Here is a 23930-nt window from a genome sequence, read left to right as displayed (position 1 = left end):
TGTGAGAAATTATGTGTGGAAGATATGCAACGGCTGCCGGAATTCTTTTATCGTTAACATCAAAGTTCAAGTTGTATTAATATCTGCCGCGCCTTAACGTGTTTGCTCTACTTCGTGTATTAAAAGGAATACAAATATTTTTTCATTGAGATTCTCCGTAACAGGAACAACTTAAATAAGATTACAATTAACGATATAAAATATATTAAGTGTTCACATTTTATCTTAAATCTTAACAAAATAAAGCTTATTTTTAGAAGATAGCGCATACATTTTCTTCTTGCTTTTTATAATTTTTAATTTTCTACATCAAAAATATTTTAAACAAAAGTTGGGATTAAGTAGAAATTGAAATTTTACAATCTCTCGAGTTAATAAATTCGCGGAGAGACTTCTAATTATTCGGTCTGTATAAAGAAGAAAAAAATTTGATGTCATTAACCTGGACCGACATCAAATGTAGCGGTCAAGGTAACGAGAATAACACTTTTTGGCACATTTTAATTGTATTCTCTAGATTTTTTTGTGAATTCCCTTTTTACTTAACGCGAAAATTGTTATGCTTCATATTTTATATATATAGTTGGAATAAAAAAGAAACCGTTCTTACGTACGATAGGCAAACACTTTCTCCAATAATAAAATTCGTATCCAATGTGGCGTCTTTGAGGCAAATTCTTATCATATATTAGCACATCAATTTGTCGTGCTAACTCTCAGATTCCTTCCTATAGGTGTCAATAAATTTCGATATATTTCCGGCATCTGGTTACTTAGGATGAATTAATGCAAGCATCACACAAAAATATCTGCATAATTCCGAATTGACGTAATGGGTCTGCTCATTTTACTTGCACTTTCTATATCTTTTTCATTCGTATATCGCGAAACATTATTTTCTATTTTACATATTGTATACGCATTACCGTAATTTACTTTAATCCGGAACTTTAGCGAAACGCTTCAAAATACCAAAAGAATTTTATATCTTGGAAAAAATTATGGAAAAGTGGTGGTACTTGTCCGCATTTTTGCAAATAAGAAATATTAAAAAATGTATTTATTCAACATATTATTAAGTTACACCGTAGCGTCTACAAATAAAATTAAAATCAAATTAAAATATTTTTATTACGAGAAAGAAATATTAATACTAAAAGTTGTCTTAAGTTAAATAAAATCAAAGTTTTAAATGATGCTTGATATCTAAATTAAAATACTGATTTTGTGTGCATTCGTAGATTCAATACACTGAAAAAAAAAATACTAGATTCAAATAAATATTTTTTTGAATAGTGCCAAGAAATTATTTTATAGAAAATCAATAATATTTATTTAAAACAAGTACTAGTTTTCTATAATTTAGAAAATGTTACTTGTTTGAAATAAATATTATTCATTTTTTATGAAATACTTTCTTGGCACTATTCAAAAACATATTTATTTGCATCTAGCAATTTTTTTGGTGAATTAATTATGCATCTTAATATTTTAGCGCACCCACATATATTCCGCGTTTTATTTCAAAAGTCTGCAATTCTAAAATTCTTAAAAATGTTAATCCGACGATGATTACTTGTGTTTCCATGATATCACCATTATATACGATATTTCATCTTCTTTAGTGAAACCTTGTTCATGAATGTGACACAATAATGTTAAACCGATGATCAAAAAATATATTGGAGACAGAATACCAAATGACATTGCTTAACTTTACTTGTATGAATTTCCGGATTGACCGTGCCAACAAATTTTCTTATTCTTGCTGTTCTCTTACTCGTGCAAATTTCCTTACAATCAATCTTTACAAATATATTCAAGTCACAATACAATTTAAATGTTATCTAATAACTTTTACCTTCGTGTATATTTTAATAGATAAAATTAGATGACATTTTATTTGAGTCTGAGTTTATTTGTATTTATATTAATATATAGTGGATAAAAACATAAACTTGCGACAATTACATTAGATTAAAATTAGATTAGATTATAAATGTAACTTATAATTAGATTTATTAAGATATCTGTATGTTCTACATATCTGTAGCAGTAAAGCAAGTATAAGGAAACGAGTGCAGTCTGAACGACGTATAAATATTCATATCAATCCGCTGACATCGGTGAGGAATTGCCTTACGCCAACGGCATGTGAAGAACATAGCTGCTACCGGAATGGCAATAAGCATGATTTTTGTGGGTCTCAATGTCGCGTCTCTCTCATCATGCCATACTTGCTATAATGAAGAGATGTCATATCTAACAAGGTTTATATTTTTTGCCTTTTGCAGACACTTCATTAACATAAACTGATTTTTCCTTAACAAAAGCGATGGACATGTAATAATTTCAAAGTATTACATTAGATGATAATAATAATTATTAAATACTATTTTAAACAGAAGAACTTATTGTAATTTATTTTTATACAAATACAAATTTTCACACAAACGTATGTGTATAGAAATAATGTATATTTATTTTTTACAATATGTACTTATATTTAAATACACGTTAAAAAAAATAATAAAATCATAAAATTTACATATATCGTAATTGATCTGTACATTATTGTTAAAATCTTAATCTATCCTTTGTCACCTTTCGAGTCTCACGGCAAGAATGGGAATTACCCCCGCAAGTACACACACACCACAATGTCTACGGCTTTATTAATAACGACAAAGCGCATTAGATTTTGAGGAGGAAGCTATCTCTAACAAATGAACCCGCATTATGCGGTAAATTTATTAGAAACGGGATTTCTCACAGGCTGAGACTATGCTGAATATGCGCACAAAGCCTTATAAAAATCAACTGTGCTTAAACAATCGCACCGAGAGACATTGAAAGTGTTCTCCGAATCCAATTAAGCGCCACGACCCGAGGCTAATTGATTCTTGTTCATCATCTCGACGTCTCGCCAAGAATTCGCGCCACCGCCATATATGAAGAACTTACTCGACTAGATTAATTCGTCAGGCTGTTCGGTAAGCGTGGGAGACCATAAACCGAAGAAATCCAAGTGCACTTACGTAATAGCGCGCACCTGAACTACATTTCGAGCAGCGCATTTCTAATCGAGGTCTATTTCGTCATTTAAGCGGAGAACGCGGATAATAATGGAAAACAATTGGCCGCAAGGGGTATCAAGCGTCAACACTAAGTTAATCCTTTATTTGGCAGGGATGGAATTAAATACAGGAAGATTATTCTACGTGTGAACTAAATTAATAATAACAATTTAAGACAATTAAACATATAAGTAATAATAAAATATGTATAAATAATAAAATAATGAAATTTTTTAATTTATGTCAAATTAATTAGATCATTATCAATAATATTCGTCCTGCATTAAAAAGAAACAGGAGAAAGAGGAGACTGAAAAAAAAAGTGTAGGGACCATTCTCGAGAAATTGAAACGAGAAGAATAGGGAAAAGAGAAGATAGAGCGAGGATGAGGCCTGAGTTGGGGGGTCGGCAATCCCCACCCTGTATAAAAGTCTTTTTCTGCCAGCGACGTGTTCAGTTCGAACGACGCGCTGCGTGCGATTATCTCTGAGGATCATCCTCGACGCCATTGCAGAGAGGCTGCGGACAATGCCCTGCTGAAAAAGGATTCTTGTCAAAATGCTGCGGCGTGCCACTGCAGCCCTCTTCATCTTGGTACGTCGTTCGTTCAGTATTTTCTTACACGCATGTCTTAGGGCCGGTTGTTCCAACTTCTTGGTAAACTTACCTACCAGGTAAGCATGTGTCTATCTTTATTTCTTTTCTTAAATAAATAAAAACAGATATATATTTATCTGATAGGTAAGTTTATCAAGAAGTTGGAACAACTGACCCTTAGAATTTAAGAAACTCATTTAATCATCATTTCCTTTGTGCTAAACTTTACTAAATCCAATTTTCACAAAAAATAAAATATAATAAAAAGTTATACCATTTAATTAAATTAATTTCAATTTAATATTATTTAAAATAATATATTTTCGACCGTTTGCTATTCTCTTCAAATATATAAAAGATTTTACTAGTAAATAAAATTATAAAATTATGATCTAAAAAATATATCAATTAATTATCTCTATCAAAGAAAAATTACTATTATTCTTTTAAATTCTTTTTAAACAAAGTAAATAATTAATTTATATAATTAGAATACTTAATATTTATTAAAATTATTTTATATATTTTATATAATTTATAATAATAAAAATGTATTTTAAATTAATTATTTTTAATACTCAAGAAAAAAATAAATTTTAAGGAGATATTTTTGCAGAAACAATAATTTATCAAAATATTTATAAAATCGGAAAAAAATTATTAAACTAATCAAATTTAATTCAAATTTGTTATGTTTAATACTTAAATTAAATTTAATAATTTAATAATTTTAATAAGTTTAATAATTTTTTAGTATTTATTGTTTTTATTAGTGTGTGTGTGTGTGTGTGTGTGTATTTGACTAATTCGCGATTTTTAATATATAATTAATATATAATTTACATGACATTTTCATAATACCTGCAATTAAAATCTCCTCTAAATTTATCGGAATTTGATCCAAGTATTACTAAGATATATTAATGTAAAATATGCTTATGTTAATGCCTCGTAAATACTTAACACACGTTTTGCTACACGGAAAAAAATAGTTTTGCTGTGACAGCAAAACCATCGTTGCTACGGCATATTGCGATAGCAAAAAAAAATTGTTATTGTAACTAATTTTTCACAATGTTGATCTTTACAGCAAAATATGTTTTGTTAGTACAATTAAACGAATTTAAAATTAGTACTTTTAGCAAGTCGTTTTGCTGTTCATATAATAACTAATAAAATTTACTAGAACAGCATAAAATTTCCTGTGCCAGCAAATTATTTTTCTCCGTGTACTTATTGCGTGGATATTACTACAACTACATTTAATATAAAATATATGATTACATATCTCTTGCATCTTATTTTTTATTATTTATTACTTAATTTTGAATATTACATATATTAATATATTATTATAAAGATATATAAAAGTATTATATTATATTTATATTATTGCAATCATATTTAAAACAGAAAGTACTTTTCATATTAAATTTTATTAAAAATTCAATAAAAATTTTTTTTAATACGGAAAAGACACATGTAAACGCCTTCGATAACAATCTGTCACTATTATTTTTTGTTATTAATATTATTATTATACTATTACTCTATTATTATATATTATTGTATAATAAATATCGATATAACCATATACATTCATACATTGCTATTATTACTGTCATCACTTATCAATTATTGCATAGTACTACCATTATTTATGTAATAATAGTAGAAAGTAGCATTGATTATAACTTGCAGTAATAGCCGCGTCCGTCGTGACTTGTTATCTAATCGAGACTTCCATTCATATTGACACTCATTCAAGTGAGAATATCGCACTATATACATATCATTCATAATTTATTTCGATGCAATGACATTGCAATAATATCACAGAACGTTGTACGTAATTTCGATTATCACAAAATTACAATTTTTCCATTAGCATTAAGTTAACAATTAAATTAAAAATTTTTTTCTTTAAAATGTGAAATTTTTATAATTAATTTACATAAATATATTATGAATTTTTATATATGTACTTGTTGTTTAACTAAATTGATTTTACTTAAGCACAGATTTTGAAAATAACATATAATTATCAAAATATCTAATATTGAAAAGATAAGATAAAAATAGGAATTATTAATACAAAAATTTTTTGTATTTACAAAAAATTTTATAGCCAAAAGAAAATTGTTTTGTTCTAAGTAATAGTGTGATTCATATGAATACAGTTGTCCCCACAAGATGTGTCATTCATTTATGTAAAACGAAACGCCTTAGGCAACGTACGCACGTGTAATCTGGATACGCTTAAAATAGAAGAAGATACATTTCTGTATAATTAATCTTCCACGTGTCCCTGAATTCCAACGATTTATTGCAATTTAATTAAAGTCTTAATCATCTTATGATAATCTATATCATAATATTTATTGTCAATATAGAATTTATTATAATTAAATATTAGTTTAAAAATGTATGTTAATGCATTTTATGATACAACATATAATAAAATAATGTATTTAAAAGTTTTAAAGAATATTATCAAAGATATTTAAAGGTAGTTTAATTACATTTCATAAATTCTAAGAAACTCACTCTAAGAAAATTATCTGAATCTTAAAAAATTATTAATTAATGAAATTTTAAAAAGAAGACGCTTATGTACATAAAGATTATTTCTAATTCACGATATTAAAACTGATAGAATTTTTTAATATTATAATAAAAAAAAAAGAAAAAAAATTGAAATATCAAAGAGATTTCATTAATGTATTTTACCAACTTGTTTAACAATTAATAGCATTTTGTGCAGCCGTGGTATAACATTAACATCATTAAGCAACTGTTTCAATTTGCTCTATGTAATTAATTCACCAAAACGTTTTCCAATACAATGCGATCTCACCGATTGTGAGATCGATTGACATACAATTATGTACCAGAGGCTTCGCCCCAGGCTAAATCACTGGTCCCTTACGCAACTACTTACAGGTGACTTTCACTGGGAGATGATCCCGGCCCCTGCGTGTGATTCATAAGGTGATACAGCTTTGGCCATTTGACTGGCAGATTCGCCACGAGCAATTAAGATATCCGACTGCATCAAATGCCATCACGTTTACCTTTATATCTTGAACGCGTATTTTGTTTACTTCGATTGATTCTCGATAATGTTTAGATGTGCAAATACTAGATGGAACTTTTAACTATTAATTATCTGCAAGATATTATCTTTACTATTTCACGTTAAAAAGAAAGAAACATTTATAAAATAAACATAAATAAGATTAGCTTAAGGAAAAAATATAGACATTAAAGAATAAAAAATTATATAATTATATATATATGTATATAAACTTAATTAAAAAACCGCATAAAAATAATTTAATTTATTAACATTTTGAAGAAAAGGTTGCATAAATAACTTCTAATACGCGATGTTAAAGATCGCCTTGCACTCTTTGCATAATCAAGGATAAGAATTACAATCCTTTAAGGTTAATCTTCGATTGAAATGATAGAGCAGTTACTATTTTGATACTCCTGGCGGATTCCTGGCATTTCTGAACGGAATTCCGATTCCCTTATTCTCACTTTCTTTTTTTTTCTTTTTTTTCTCAAATAAAAAATCGCAAAATTAAAGAATAAATACAAGTTTAATGCATTAGAATATAAAATGAAAAAATATTGCTGCAAAAGCTAAATAATAATTAAGTAAATAAAATAATAACATAATATCAAAAATCATGTAAAATAAATAAATTAATAAAGTGTAACAATAGAACATGTAATTTAAATAATGATTAAATAATATTAACTAACTCTAAAAAAATTATACAAATTACAAAATAATAATAATTATTGTTGTCACGATTTTATCGATAATATTTGACAATTAATAATTATAAGTGAATTATATAAAGTAAATTATATTATGCTATTAATATCTTACCAAAAAAGTCTTTTTGATAAAAATCGTGAATTGTTTGATTAATTTAATTGACATAGATAAAGGGTAATTTGGCCTGGAACATTCGTTTTATATTGCATATATTAGATACCCACACAAGCATTTTGATTCACGACGACGCATAAATTAACATATTTTATCGTACAACCGACAATTCCACATTTCTTTCAAGAAAAAAATTAAACTTAGCAAAATTTTAAAAAGATTAATAATTTACAATATTGCTATGCAAAAAAGTTTACTTCAATTATTATTATAAATATTATTTTTATAAATCAATAAAAATTTCAATTCTCAACGAATGAATACCAATTTTAATTCAACTTTTAATTTATCCAGTATTTAAATAAGCAAAACTTAAAATGTTTTTTTTATGCAGTAAATATGAATAGAATTATTAGAGGATTAAAGTACAATTGCAGGCAATTTGGTATAACATTTATTGTGAGCCTGAAGATATATGTTAGAGTTACCTTGAAAAGTAAATAACTAACAGTTGGATTGCTATGATCGCTTTGACTGAGACGATCTTGCTATTGTCCACTAAAATATCGCGACATAAATACCGCAGGCATTAATCGTCACGGCAACATTTGACGCTGTAAGTACGCGTAGAGAAGGGTTAGGTCGGGAGCTAGCATATATTAACCTTTCGTTATACAGTCTGTCAACCCGGGACTGAAAGAAAAAAAAACGATGAGAAGAGGAGTCCCGCTCGCGTAGCCTTCTTGGAATCGCGACTTTCCCTTCTCGTGGGTGGAACAACGGTTGAGATCATCAATCGCGGCCGTGGATCCTGGCCAAACCTAACTCAGTCGACCAGGATACGTGCCACTTTTGACGCCGTGTGCGTGTAGCAATGGACAACCGAATGAATTGGATTATTGGAATATTAATGATTAATAAAATAGAATACTAAAAGATTCAATTTATTGAAATTTGAATAAAATTTTAATAATTTTATTGAGTAAATGACAAAGCACATCCTTGGTAAAAATTTTTTCTCTGAATTTTTATACGTATTAAAATACTTTTTAGAAATGCCAAGGAAATTTTAAAAATCTTATTTTAGTATTTACATGTACAATTGTAAGAAAAAAAAAGAATTTCTTAGTCTTTTTAAAGTGTGTTCTAATTTGTATAAAACTTCTGTAAAAAAATTTTTTTTAACGTATAATATTATAACTTATAAAATTTCTGAGAAAACTTTATTGGGGATGAAATCTGAAATATTCTATAAAGCGCAAAGTAAAGCTAAAAGAATGCGGGAAATAATCTACATAAATGATATATGAAGATATTTCTAACAAGTATAATGCTCATCTTGATTTTTGTTCGAGCCAATGAGAAAGAAATCTTCTTAATCTATGTCGCCATTTAAGGAGATTGCGGATACGGTAACGTAAGCTTTCTACCAGATCATCGTTATTTCTCGCAACTACAGTCGGCGACATATCGATATCCTGTTATTATGAAGCCATATGGTTTGTCGGTGATAGAACAGCAAGATGGGATGGGCAAGAATTCGAATTCGATACCGGATATATTAAATTTTATCTTTGACCTGGTTCACTCCAATATAACACAATGTAGCAACTACATAACTACTTCATCGGTTTCTTTCAACTCTTATAATATTATTGTAATAACTGGCAAAATGTTTAAAATGATATAATTAAAATAATAAATCTATAAATAAAGAGACAATTAATTGTATTGTATAATTGTCTTATAATTTTAAACATAAGAATCAACATAATTACACTTAACAATAGTGTATGGAAGTTAATGCCTTTTCACCCTTGCCGAAAAATATTATTGCACTTGTCAGAAAAATCGAAATTATTGGAAACTATTTAAAAAATTATTGAAAAATTCTTTGATTTCAATACGTTGTACATTAACCCTTGATGATAGTTATATTTTTCTTACATAATACTTTAGGGTAAAAATTTACTTAAAATTAAAATACAATTTTTACAAAAACTTTAAAAACTTTTACAAAAAATTTTTCTTTTACTCTTCTACTTTTTAAATTGTAATATGTTAGAATAACAGAATTATTTTTATGTAAACAAAAATTTTATTAAGTGTTATTTTAAGTTATTAAAACTTTAATAACAAAAATTATACAAAATCTAAAATAGCACTAAAAATTCACTCACAGTAGTACTTCGGGCTTAATTCCAGTAGCTTTGTTGTGTAATAACATTTTTTCATAAAGTTAATGCTGCAGGTGTCAAGGCGATTGACTTCAGAATGTCAATAAGATAGACATATAAATGTATGTTGCATCTTTTGATTTAAAACACGATCTTGATCTTATGTTCGTACAAGTCATTATAAGTGTATCTAATAAAAATTTGTTTGTTAAAATATTTAGCTTACAAAGAAAATTGTTTTTCTTTCTTATTTATTCCTCTAAATATTTGCTGCAGTCAAACATAAAAAGGACTGGCTATTTTTATAATTCAAACTTTTACAGTTAAAACAATAAATAAGGACCAAATATAATAAAGACATCAAAAATTTTGAAATAGGTTAAATAAATTTTATTTATGTACAAAATTTAAATAAATTTAAAGTACCGTAAGGTTTTCTCCGTTATACAATTCGTATGCAGGAAACGATGTGCATACCATACAAATGCAAACTCCTAAAACGTGAGTGCATAAAACTATCGTTTCATATATTATGCACACATGTACCCCTATCGTGAACAGAAAATAAATGTATGAATCAAATTAAAAACAAAAAACTTAAGAAAAAGCTGTCTATACTAATATTCAATTCAAACACAATTTTAATTACATTGAAATAATCCTTGCATCATTTATGATGCATCACATATAAAATTATATCACCATTATTTTCAATTTTATTTTTCGCGAAATTGCACATGTTTGAAACATATTACATAATGTTAAAAAATATATATTTTTCGATTTGCTAATCTTATAATCTTTAAATATTTATACTTAATAACATAGAAATTAGAAAACCAAGATGATTTTTCTACTTTGAATTATTCGGCTAATTCTGTCTCAAATTGGAAAAAAAAATTCTGGCCATATAATTATACAATTACATTTATAAATATTAAAAGAGCAAGCAAAATTTCTCTTTAGCTTCTTTAAAATTCAAAAACCCTTTAAAAAACATAATCATTTCTCAACGACTCGGATGGTCTGAATAAGTGGTGAAATTCAGAGTAGTTTGCGGAAAGTTAATACACCCTCATACACATGTGTATGTATGTGTGTGGATGCATGTGTGTGTGTATGTGTATAAAATTCTTCTAAATTATTACTTCATGCAGATTGAAAATGGAATAAGAATTTATACTGTTAGTCATTGACTACTTTCGACTTTCGCTTATATAAAATGGATAATTAATTGAGATCAGAAATGATAGAGAGAGTTATAGTTTGTCTCATCACATCTGGAAAAGTGAAAGCCTATTACTTCATCAAAAAGCTAATGGATAATGTTATTTATAAACATAATAAAAATATATTTAGTCTATATTTTATTATAAGCTTAAGTTTAAAATTAGTAAACTTGTTAATAACAATTTTATATATTAATGTATGAATTAATGCCATAAAGCATAAATATATACAAACATCTACCATTATTTATTTTAAGTATAGTATGTTATCAATAGATAATATTTGTATACATATACATTAAAGCAGCAGCAAGAAATTGTATTAAATGCAGGAGATAAAATTTATTAGATTTTTGTAAATTGTATTTGTTTTTTCTTATTTTTTCCATTGATTTTTCTTTTTCTTTCTTTCTTTCTTGTATTTAGATTATAATGTATATTTAAAATACTTTAGACTGCGTGTTACCAGTTGCACAATGTTTGGAAAATTAATAGCTAAGAATTACAAATCGTTTTAACTGTAGAAACTGGAAATGCCGACTATGATATTTCACGATGCATGCGCTTGCAGATCGCATCAAATACTTAATTCTACCGACTGATATTAAAGGCCAACTGTTTTTAAACACTACTCGATAATTACATCATGCTTCATTGGAAATGTCACGTACCTTGATAAAGCAAATTATTGCGATTAACAACTGTTTCTTATTAAAAGAGTATAAAAATAATGTAATGTTTTATTTTTAATAAATATAGTTTGTGCGAATTTACAGAGATGTACAATTATAGCTAAATAAATATTAATATTTGTAAGATACTACAACGTTCCTGAATTCTTTTAACACTTAATTTAAGAAATTAATTATTAGAATCAAATTGACGATTAATAGGATAACATCAGTTTTTATGGGCGAAACATCTGTCTCACTTTTAATCCAATTTTCTATTAATTTTATTCATTCACTTTTAGTCACTTAATTTTCTAATTTATTTAATAAACTATCCTATTGGTATAATTTACATGCTACTATTAAAGGTTTTCTTTGTTCTTTTTTAAAATATTACATATAATTTATAAAATAAGATTTTTTAATTAAAGTATTAAGGAATATTAGTATGAAAAATAAAATAGTGTAGATTTAATTTAATTTTGCTTTGTTAAACAATAAAAACAAATAATTATTTTTTTAGGTGATTGCTACATCCAGATCGCAACTCACTCAAGAATTAACAAATTCCAATCAAGATGACGAAGTGATTCTGAGTATTAGCGATGAACAAAAAATTCAATATTTAAGCCAAAATTTTGAATCAGGCAAGTCAAAGAATTAAAAATAAAAGTAATAAAAAGACATCACATAATAAATAATTTACTACACAAATAAAAATCATAATTTTAATGCTCAATTTTATACTTAAAATAGAAAATATATAAGATTCTGAAATAAGATGTAAAAATTATGAACTTTTCTCTTTTATGATAAAAATTTAAATATAAAAAATTGTGATTACAATTAATTATTGTATTTCACAGATGCATACAAATATGGTTACGATATCAATCCACATGGTCAATTTCATCATGAAATACGTGGTCCAGATGGAATTACCTATGGATGTTACGGTTATGTAGATCCCTTTGGTCAATTAAAAGCAACGTTTTATATAAGTGATGGATGGGGATATCGTGTTGTTCAACCAGGGAAAGACGTGGAACTTTTCCTTCATAAGCATGAACATCATGGTAACCATCATGATCATCATGAACATCATGGTGTAATTACGCCATGGCAAGAGTTATATTTTCCCGTGGTCTGTGCGCAATATACAAACACAAATGTTCCACCTCATACAATACCAAGTGGAGGAAGTATGTAAATAAATATATATACAAAAAATATACAAATAAACATGTAACTGATGTGTTAATAAAATAATTATATAACTTATTTTTTGATAAGCAGCGCCTATCGGAAGTGGATCAATGATTGAAATATCACCAACTCAACCTCCTTATAGGCCTCCTGGTATAAAATTTAAACATTTTATTAGATTTAAACGTTTTAATGTGTATATTATTAATTACGTATTTAAAATCGTATAACATATACAGAATGATCTTTCTTATTATTGACAGGCAAACCAGGAACACCCTCATATCCCGGTCATCCAGGAACTCCTGGCATCCCCGGTACTCCAGGCATTCCAGGCAAACCAGGAACGCCGTCATATCCCGGTCATCCAGGAACTCCTGGCATCCCCGGTACACCAGGTATTCCTGGAACTCCGTCGTATCCTGGACATCCGGGAACTCCTGGCATTCCCGGTACTCCAGGTATCCCAGGAAAACCAGGAACGCCATCATATCCCGGTCATCCAGGAACTCCTGGCATCCCCGGTACACCAAGTATTCCTGGAACTCCGTCGTATCCCGGTCGTCCAGGAACTCCTGGCATTCCCGGTACTCCAGGCATTCCAGGCAAACCAGGAACGCCGTCATATCCCGGTCATCCAGGAACTCCTGGCATCCCCGGTACACCAGGTATTCCTGGAACTCCGTCGTATCCTGGACATCCGGGAACTCCTGGCATTCCCGGTACTCCAGGTATCCCAGGAAAACCAGGAACGCCATCATATCCCGGTCATCCAGGAACTCCTGGCATCCCCGGTACACCAAGTATTCCTGGAACTCCGTCATATCCTGGTCATCCAGGAACTTCTGGCATCCCCAGTACACCAGGTATTCCTGGAACTCCGTCGTATCCTGGACATCCGGGAACTCCTGGCATTCCCGGTACTCCAGGCATTCCGGGCAAACCAGGAACGCCATCATATCCTGGTCATCCAGAAACTCCTGGCATCCCCGGTACTCCAGGCATTCCGGGCAAACCAGGAAGGCCGTCATATCCTGGTCATCCAGGAATTCCTGGTATCCCCGGTACTCCAGGCATTCCAGGCAAACCGGGAACTCCATCATATCCTGGTCATCCGGGAACTCCTGGCATCCCCGGTACTCCAGACATTCCGGGCAAACCAGGAAGGCCGTCATATCCTGGACATCCAGGAACTCCTGGCATTCCTGGTACTCCAGGTATTCCAGGAACTCCATCGTATCCTGGACATCCAGGAACTCCTGGCCTTTCCGGTACTCCAGGCATTCCGGGAAAACCAGGAAGGCCGTCATATCCTGGTCATCCAGGAACTTCTGGTATTCCAGGCAAACCCGGAACGCCGTCATATCCCGGTCATCCAGAAACTCCTGACATTCCCGGTACTCCAGGAATTCCGGGCAAACCAGGAAAACCCTCATATCCCGGTCATCCAGGAACTTCTAGCATCCCCGGTACTCCAGGTATTCCAGGCAAACCAGGAACGCCGTCATATCCCGGTCATCCAGGAACTCCTGGCATCCCCGGTACACCAGGTATTCCTGGAACTCCGTCGTATCCTGGACATCCAGGAACTCCTGGCATCCCCGGTACTCCAGGCATTCCGGGCAAACCAGGAACGCCATCATATCCTGGTCATCCAGGATCTCCTGGCATCCCCGGTACTCCAGGCATTCCAAGCAAACCGGGAGCACCGTCATATCCTGGTCATCCAGGAACTCCTGACATTCCTGGTACTCCAGGTATTCCAGGAACTCCATCGTATCCTGGACATCCAGGAACTCCTGGCATTTCCGGTACTCCAGGCATTCCGGGAAAACCAGGAAGGCCGTCATATCCTGGACATCCGGGAAGTCCTGGCATTCCCGGTACTCCAGGCATTCCAGGCAAACCGGGAACACCGTCACATCCTGGTCATCCAGGAACTCCCGGCATTCCCGGTACTCCAGGTATTCCAGGAACTCCATCATATCCTGGACATCCAGGAACTCCTGGCATTCCCGGTACTTCAAGCATTCCAAGCAAACCGGGAACACCGTCATATCCTGGTCATCCAGGAACTTCTGGCATCCCCAGTACACCAAATATTCCTGGAACTCCGTCGTATCCTGGACATCCGGGAACTCCTGGCATTCCCGGTACTCCAGGTATCCCAGGAAAACCAGGAACGTCATCATATCCTGGTCATCCAGAAACTCCTGGCATCCCCGGTACTCCAGGCATTCCGGGCAAACCAGGAAGGCCGTCATATCCTGGTTATCCAGAAACTCCTGGCATCCCAGGTACTCCAGGCATTTCAGGCAAACCGGGAACACCGTCATATCCTGGTCATCCAGGAACTCCTGGTATCCCCGGTACTCCAGGCACTCCAGGCAAACCGGGAATCCCTTCATATCCTGGTTATCCAGGATCTCCTGGCATCCCCGGTACTCCAGGCATTCCAGGCAAACCGGGAAGCCCTTCATATCCTGATTATCCAGGATCTCCTGGCATCCCCGGTACTCCAGGCATTCCAGGCAAACCGGGAACACCGTCATATCCTGGTCATCCAGGAACTCCATCGTATCCTGGCATTCCCGGTACTCCAGGTATTCCAGGAACTTCATCATATCCTGGACATCCGGGAACTCCTGGCATTCCCGGTACTCCAGGTATCCCAGGAAAACCAGGAACGCCATCATATCCTGGTCATCCAGAAACTCCTGGCATCCCCGGTACTCCAGGCATTCCGGGCAAACCAGGAAGGCCGTCATATCCTGGTTATCCAGAAACTCCTGGTATCCCAGGTACTCCAGGCATTTCAGGCAAACCGGGAACACCGTCATATCCTGGTCATCCAGGAACTCCTGGCATTCCCGGTACTCCAGGTATCCCAGGAAAACCAGGAACGCCATCATATCCTGGTCATCCTGAAACTCCTGGCATCCCCGGTACTCCAGGCATTCCGGGCAAACCAGGAAGGCCGTCATATCCTGGTTATCCAGAAACTCCTGGCATCCCAGGTACTCCAGGCATTCCAGGCAAACCGGGAACACCGTCATATCCTGGTCATCCAGGAACTCCTGGTATCCCCGGTACTCCAGGCACTCCAGGCAAACCGGGAATCCCTTCATATCCTGGTTATCCAGGATCTCCTGGCATCCCCGGTACTCCAGGCATTCCAGGCAAACCGGGAACACCGTCATATCCTGGTCATCCAGGATCTCCTGGCATCCCCGGTACTCCAGGCATTCCAGGCAAACCGGGAACACCGTCACATCCTGGTCATCCAGGAACTCCTGGTATCCCCGGTACTCCAGGCACTCCAGGCAAACCGGGAACCCCTTCATATCCTGGACATACTGGATCTCTTATTATTTCCAGCCCTTCAGGAACATCTGGATTACCACATCCAGGTTATCTTGAAACTCTTGTTACTCCCGGAACGCCGTCATATCCTGGACATGCTGGTATCCCCGGAATTCCAGGCAAACCAGGTATTCCTGGCATTTCTGACACTCCAGGAATAGCTATACTATATCCGACATATCCTGGTAAGCCGGAAATACCAGGAAAACCAGGAATACCATCATATCCGGGACATATAGGAATTAATATCCCTAGCACATCTAGTACTGTCGGTATATCAGAAATATCTGATATTGTAGGAAAACCAGGAATATCATCATATCCTGGAAAGCCAGGTAAACCAAAAGTTTTATTATTTTTATGTATTATTCCTAGTGTAAATCAGCTCCAGTTTGATCTTGACATATATATATCTTTCAAATAATAATTACAAAATTTTATTATATTTCTCATTACTTATTAAAAAGTTATTAACATAAACAACATTGTATAATCTTAGTTATATAATATTAAAAAACTATATATGAATATATACACGTACAGATCAAGTTAATTTGAACTGCTACTGTAATATCAACATTTATCACGTGAGACTTAAATAAGTTGTTATTTATTCACATAGTGTTAATATATTTTTTATGTTCAGATTACCCTACGTATACAGAAGATTCAAAGAGTCCAGAAGGACCTGAAGGGCCAGTGGGAAATGTAGGTCCAATTGGTGGTATTGGTGGTATAGGAGATGTTGGTGGTATTGGTGGTGTTGGTGGTGAAGGAGATGTTGGAAATGATGGCCCTGATGGACCATGGCCAACTGGGTCTCCTGGTCCCGATGGACCATGGCCTGGTGATCCTGATTACGTACCCGGAATAAAACCAACGAGGAAACCTTCGCATAGAGAACCATTAAGAAATCAGCAATCTGCGATTTATTCATTTGACAAAAACAAGTATAACTCGATCTCGCAATACAATTTCAATAACAAAACTGATTCTTCGTACACAGGCCATACACTAAAAGATATTGAATTATCGAGATTATCACATCCAACAAAAGTTAATACATCATTATACGTAAATCGTAATCAGTATATACCTCAATACGAAAGTCAATATACGTTACCAATCTATGGGAAGAAAGAAACTATCTACAATGCGAATAAGATCAACACACTATTACAAATAGACGGCTCGACACCGTCATCATTGAAATACGAGATCGGAGATGACCATCAATATACAGACGTGTTAAAACTCAAACATTATAATCAGCAAAAATATACGGAGCCACAACAAATAAACAAACTGCCTAAAAATGACTTTAAGCAATTTTCTGTGCACGACCGGGACCAATATCAAAAATCAATATTTTATCCATCTTATAATTTGCAACGGCAGCCACCTGAAGGTTCAGACCAATTTAATAAATTGGATCGACAAGAGGGTGTATTTAATGCAGATGGACAATATAATAGTTCTGCCGAAGTGGATGGCAAACTGATTTCTAACGTGTCCTTTCAGTCGGACGGACCTTCCGCTCCGGAACCTTCTGCTCCGGATAGACAGGTAAATGCACGCCTTGAGCAGACATTCAAGACGAATCCCGCTCTTGACGCTATCGGGGTTCAGCCGCCCAGCTCCATCAACGTCAAGCCCTTTTCGTTACCTATAGGGCCAAATCCACAAGCATGTCCTTGTTACCTAGTCGAGCCGAATAACAACACAAACGTAGCCACCAGCTCGACTCTCACCTCTGTCATTGGTCAGTTGGGATTCATTCCTGTTATCTTCGTACCATACTGTCCTGGCAACGAAATGGACAGCAATAAGATGAAAATTATGTTCCCGTCCGCCACTCCTGTTCCATATGCATGTGACGCATGTGATACACAAGACAGCAAATTCGCTGTAAAAACGCTCGATATAAATCAACTTGGCAATATCGATTATCTCAAAGAGGCATTAAATCAATCCAATCTTGGCTTTTTGAATGTTCCAGTTAAGAGCAACGTCGAGCTAAGAAGAACCAAAAATAGAAAGGCGAAATGAAGGGTGTAGTACTAACTTATTAAGTTTTAATTGCGACCATTCTAAAAACAAAAGTTCATCATCTCTTAGGGAGGGAATAGAAATAAATATAGGATATTGGCATTGCCTGTCCGTCAACTGCTGGTTAGTTGATGGATGGCCAAATTAAAAATATTTGAATAATCAAAGCTAATCAAATACATAAAAACTTCAAACTAAAAGTTGAATTAATTAGAGATTTTATTAATATTGTTAATTCTCTGTGTAAATTTTAATTGATTTACTATTCACATAAAGAACAAAATAATAGCAAACTTTTTGCTAATCCAATTAATTTGAATGAATTAATAAAATTTACATGCTCCATTTTTTAAAATGTATTTATATATATATATAAATAAGTTAACGCATTCATACAGTGTTTCATACAAAAGTTACATAATCTTTATGTGAGTATTTCTGAGAAAAAAATTCCGTAGATATTGCTTAACTTATTATCAAAAATGTTACCTATTATATGTATGCTTTTACAAAAATTACAATTTTTTATAATTAATTGGTATTACAAAGCTTATTTTAGATTTAATTTATTGTAGATATTTATTCAATATTTAGTTTGATGTAAAACTAAAAAAAAAAATTGTATTGCTAGATTCTATGCGTTTTGATACCAACCAATATCCTAATATTTATTATTACAATTCAATAGAGATTTAAATTTTCTATCTAGAATTATTGCGATTTTCGATTTTCTAATAAAAGCGAAATATATATATATTAATGTATACATTAGATGTGTAGAAATTATTTTAATAAAACATAAAAATTGTGTAAAAACAATAGTTAATTTTCCAATTCTTAGAGATTTCATAATATTGTTGCAATTAATAAATATAATATTAATAAATAATATAAATTTTAAGTAAATATTAAATAGTAATTTAATAAGACAGAAATACAAATACTTTAAATCAATAAATAAATGTAACAAAAATAATGTTATAAATATTAAAAATAAATTGAAAAATATATAATAAAGTAAAATGTAATATTAAAAATAATAAATATAATATTAAATTATAAATATATATAGAAGGAACAAGAAACATCGTAAACAAAATAATTATAATAATCATCAGTTGTTTTATTTCAATACAGTATATATGTTTTGCATTATAAAATTGTCATAAATTTTCTTTTGTGTGTATTACATCGAAGATACGTTATTACACAATTCTTGCAATTAAATTTCAACAAATCTTAATTAAAATATAATTAATTGTTTATTATTAACAGCATATATGATATGTTAACACAAATATATTAATTTGTAAAAAATGTTTTTAATATTTGTAAGTATTTATACGCCTAAAAGCGTATAGTAAAATCACGTTTATGAATAACCACGATAACCAGAGGGATTACTAAGAGAAGTTCCATAACTATCACTGCGATAACTGTATGGACTTCTTGCTGCATAAGTTGAGCCATAACTTGTGCCATAATTATCGTATCCATCATAACGACCGGAACCACGTCCATATCCTAAACTATTATCGTCGTAACCCCCATAACTTCCATAACCCCCGTAACCTCCATAACCCGGATAACCCCCACCATAACCTCCATAACCCCCACCATAACCCCCATAACCCCCATAACCCCCATAACCTCCATAACCTCCATAACCCCCATAACCACCAGGATAATATCCCCTTCCATAATCCCCACCTCCGTATCCTCGATAACCTCCATATCCGCCATACCCAGTGTATCCAGGATATCTGTAAAAAAATTTATTTTTTTTAATTTATATTATATAGTATATTAATACATTATATTAGATGCATCGTAAATACAAGTTTTATCTGTTTTTATTTTGTATTTGTATAGGTTATTCTTTTTTTAATAAATACTTATTTTTTCTTATATATTTATATTTATCTATTTGTTTCTTTTTATAGATGGGATAGAAGTCCAAAATTTGTGAAAATATAAGCATATTTAACTTTTTAAATAAATACATAATAGGTTCAATGTCTACTAAATATTAAGTTTAAAATTATGTATTCGTGTTTTAAATATTAAAATACTGTTCCTTTCTAAGTAATCGTTCTACATATATAAGAAGAACTTGATAAAATCAAATCTTACCCGCCACCAATAAGCCCTCCTTGCCCAAAGCCTAATTCATAGCCTCTATATCCTGGAATCAGGCTGCTACCACGATATGGTGTACCAGGATAAACAGATCCAACTCCATATGGATATCCTCCAATTGACCCAGGGTATCCTCCAGGATATCCAGGGGGATATCCTCCAATTGATCCAGGATAACCTTTATGTATATGAAACGCTAACGCAAATATTTAAATAAATAAGTTAAAGGCCTACAACTATATAGTAAAAGTTTAATCAAATTTTATAAAAATAACTTTTTAAGACTTTTAAGATTTTATGACTTAAAAATTTTAAATTAATAACTTTTTTAAAATTTTTTGCAGTTTTTAAACTATTACATCTTTTAATCTTTAAAATATGTTGGTACAAAGTTAATTTTGAGAAAAATGACGGAGTTATAAGATCAAAAAGATCATAATGCGCACAGACATTAATTGGAGCACTTGATGAGGCACAGATGCTTTAAATAGAAAAACATTTATTAATATTTCCTTTTACAAGTAGATCATTTTCTAACCGGTTTCCAGATGTGAAAAAAGTCGTTAAAAAGACGCTCTTCTCTAGATCTAGATGTCTCTTTAATAAGGCATACAGAACGCATTTGAAAGAGAGAAACGTATATTCAAGATTTTAAAGATTCAGAATCATAAGCGCTGGTCAGAAAAAAGAAAAGCAGTTTTAATCAGAAGTAGATTTACACAAGAAAATGACATTTTATTCTCGAAAGAATCGCCAAGAAACAAGAAAGCTGTGATATTGAATTAAAACTTAACTTTCTTACTCATTTTTCATATCTACATTCATTTAACATCTATTTAATTCCAAAACTTAGAAATTTCTTATTGTAATCTTTTAAAGTGGGATATTGCTATCTTAAAATTAAAATTATGGAATACTCATGCGACATCCTTTATCCTTGTTAATTCATAGAATTTGTAAAATTAATAAAATAATTATAAATAATCTAATATTTATCTTTACACTTAGGATAATTGTATTTCACACATGCGTTCGTTTTGGAATTGTAAAGTTATGGAAATTAAAACGCAGGTTACGGAAGTTACACGCGCAGAATGCAGAATAAAACTGTAAACCTGTAATAATAATCGATCATAAGCCGGCACGATATAAGGTAGTAGTGCGATGAGTAATCAGCATATTAAGTAAGTGTGTCACTGCCATTCTCACGCTCTGGCTTTGAAAGCCGGGCGCTTCCCATTACAAAAACGGAAAAAACATCACTAGCTGTAATAAGATGCTAATATTGTATAACGAGCCACCCGAAGGACTCCCCCCCGCCGGGGAAGAAATAGAGGTGATTCACGGTGAACTTCAAAGAAAAGAACTTCAGTATGCGCATATCGTACTTCCGTACCAATGTGCGTTCGCCACGCGACTCTCCCAGTTCTTAACGCAGCGGACAATGTTTCAAGAGTTACAGAATAATTAATGTAATCATGTTCGAAATAATTCTTATGTACAATAAACCCTATTACGTTATGCAACGAAGGTGCCATTAAATTGTCACATCAAAAAGAAAAGAAAAGGACTGGTTCGTGTGTCATGCGCTAGCGATCTCCTTGAATTACTCCGCGTTTAATCGTTTATCGTCGCAAACGGAACTTTTTATCCGTAAACAAAAATAAGTTCATAGTACATAAATAATAATAAGAGCATAGATAAATAAGTAATGAAAATCAATATCGTAAGCAAGTATAAAATTATATACGTATAAATATATACATATATATGTGAATAAAGATATTGTTATTTTCTTACTTCGATCGCTCGCAGATGCAGTTAAGTCTCCTTGATTACGTGTGACTCCTTGATTATCGGAGTATACGCGCTGTTCACTGTTTATTGGCGTTAATTTTGTGAGCAATTTTAATTCGTCTGGAGATTCCTCCGCGCCACGGCATATTACAATTAGACCGAAAGTTATCTGTGGAAAACATATCATGTGTAATTAGACTGAAAATTATCTTTGGGAAACATACATATCATGTGTAATTAGACAGAAAGTTATCTGTGGAAAACATACGCAATATACAGTATGTAGATATATTATAAACAGATACGCAAACTTAATAACATTATAATGTACATTAAATTTATACAAATTTTGTGTATATTACAATATTATTAAATATTTGTGTGTGTACTATGTGTTTATAATATAATGTATCATACTATTAAAACAATAACATACATATATGTGTATTAATAATATAAAAAATGTATTATATATATATATATATATATATATATATATATATATACTATATTATGTGTCTAGAATTACTAGTATAATATTTGAAGTAAATAAGGCTTAGTTATTTAATTTTTTAAAAACTATATGGATATTGAAATGCACTTTAATAATCTCATAAATTAGTTGTTGAAAAGTAAAATTAATTGATATTTATTTAGACAAGCAATTTTATATTTAAGTATAAAAATAAAAATTGTTGAACATTTATGACATTAAATGTAACTGTTTAAAATTAACCTGACGGTTTAATGTCAAATCTGACTTTTCTATTACATTTACTTGGTATACGCTACGCGTGGAAAGTGCAAGGAAAAGCGTCGAAAAAGAAGATTAATACTATAAATGGATTTAAAAAGAAGAAAAAGATATTGATGTACTTACAACAAAGAACAACTTCATTTTGCTAGTGACGCTGTTTGCATTTTTCGGAGAAGCACAGTGTTCAAGACACAGAAAGCTAATCTGCCTTCATACCGGCATGCAAAACCTCTATATATCCTCTGCTGCAACATGTCAATATGCCCCTCTTCATGCTCCAAGGTGGTCGCGGTTGTTTGAGCTTAGGTCGCTCTTAGGAGCCGCGCTGACAAGGACATTGACAAGAATCGGTGAGACACGCCCAAAGATATGGAAACTATCTTTCCGCTTTACATTTTCCCGTTCAAATATACACACATAATAGTTTCTGATACATAGACTGTTGTTATATAAGCATCTCGCAAGTCCTCAACGTCTACACGTTGGGAGCCAAAGAATTTTGCAATAGTGGTTTCTTTCTAAGAAAATATAATTACGGCTAAAAGGAGTAGTCGTTGTTTTAGTTACCCTTACTTTTAATATTTCACAGTTAACTGTTTGTTACACTTAAAAAAAAACAGGATAAATAATAAATATTACTATAAGAAGAATACAGGCCTCCAAGGGATGTTCTAAAAATGATCAGAAAGTATTCTAAGAACATTTGGACGTTCTCGGACAAAGTAATGTATATATGAAGTTATATTTGAAATATTATTTAATTTTAACTTGACTTTAGTAAAATACATTTTAAAAGTCTATATTTATTAATTTAATATTAAAAATTAAAATACGAAAAAAAAGAAAGTTTATCACTAGATGATCAGATTCTTGCGTGTTTATTGAAATTGACTTCTAGATATTCAAAGAATTTATCCTAGTTCCCTTTTAATCTTCTATCTTTTGGTACATTTTAAAAGA

General features: G+C 32.0%; 2 protein-coding genes across 3 annotated transcripts; one reads left to right on the top strand and one right to left on the bottom strand.

The window, feature by feature from the left end:
- Nucleotides 1-1393: 1393 nt before the first annotated feature.
- LOC105833150 (collagen alpha-5(IV) chain) lies at nucleotides 1394-18787 on the top strand. Its single transcript, XM_036287281.1, has 6 exons — nucleotides 1394-3672; nucleotides 12183-12306; nucleotides 12526-12861; nucleotides 12956-13018; nucleotides 13129-16563; nucleotides 16875-18787. Exons 1-6 carry the CDS (start codon nucleotides 3637-3639, stop codon nucleotides 18275-18277), a joined length of 5397 nt encoding a protein of 1798 aa, XP_036143174.1. The 5' UTR covers nucleotides 1394-3636; the 3' UTR covers nucleotides 18278-18787.
- A 589-nt stretch (nucleotides 18788-19376) lies between these two features.
- On the bottom strand, nucleotides 19377-23239 carry LOC105837031 (keratin-associated protein 19-2). 2 transcript variants are annotated; one of them, XM_036287395.1, is made up of 4 exons: nucleotides 23094-23239; nucleotides 22217-22382; nucleotides 20411-20594; nucleotides 19377-20040 (listed from the first exon to the last, which is right to left on the bottom strand). In XM_036287395.1, exons 1-4 carry the CDS (start codon nucleotides 23109-23111, stop codon nucleotides 19650-19652), a joined length of 759 nt encoding a protein of 252 aa, XP_036143288.1. In that variant the 5' UTR covers nucleotides 23112-23239; the 3' UTR covers nucleotides 19377-19649. The 2 variants fall into 2 exon arrangements, with proteins under 2 accessions (XP_036143288.1, XP_036143287.1); XM_036287394.1 differs by having other exon boundaries at nucleotides 20411-20612; nucleotides 23094-23228.
- Between the last annotated feature and the right edge of the window lie 691 nt (nucleotides 23240-23930).

The sequence above is a fragment of the Monomorium pharaonis genome, chromosome 5, assembly GCF_013373865.1.
Source record: "Monomorium pharaonis isolate MP-MQ-018 chromosome 5, ASM1337386v2, whole genome shotgun sequence".
NCBI classification, from domain to species: domain Eukaryota; kingdom Metazoa; phylum Arthropoda; class Insecta; order Hymenoptera; family Formicidae; genus Monomorium; species Monomorium pharaonis.
This window is presented reverse-complemented; position numbering and strand designations above follow the sequence as displayed.

What these genes read in the sequence shown, in the direction of transcription:
- LOC105833150 (XM_036287281.1), top strand. Translation starts at nt 3,637, where the DNA reads ATGCTGCGGCGTGCCACTGCAGCCCTCTTCATCTTG. An exon ending in CTGCAGCCCTCTTCATCTTG is followed by an intron (nt 3,673 to 12,182) that starts GTACGTCGTTCG and finishes TTATTTTTTTAG; the next exon opens with GTGATTGCTACATCCAGATC. An exon ending in AAGCCAAAATTTTGAATCAG is followed by an intron (nt 12,307 to 12,525) that starts GCAAGTCAAAGA and finishes TGTATTTCACAG; the next exon opens with ATGCATACAAATATGGTTAC.
- LOC105837031 (XM_036287394.1), bottom strand. An exon ending in TGCATCTGCGAGCGATCGAA is followed by an intron (nt 20,613 to 22,216) that starts GTAAGAAAATAA and finishes TATTTGCGTTAG; the next exon opens with CGTTTCATATACATAAAGGT. An exon ending in GGAGGGCTTATTGGTGGCGG is followed by an intron (nt 20,041 to 20,410) that starts GTAAGATTTGAT and finishes ATTTTTTTACAG; the next exon opens with ATATCCTGGATACACTGGGT.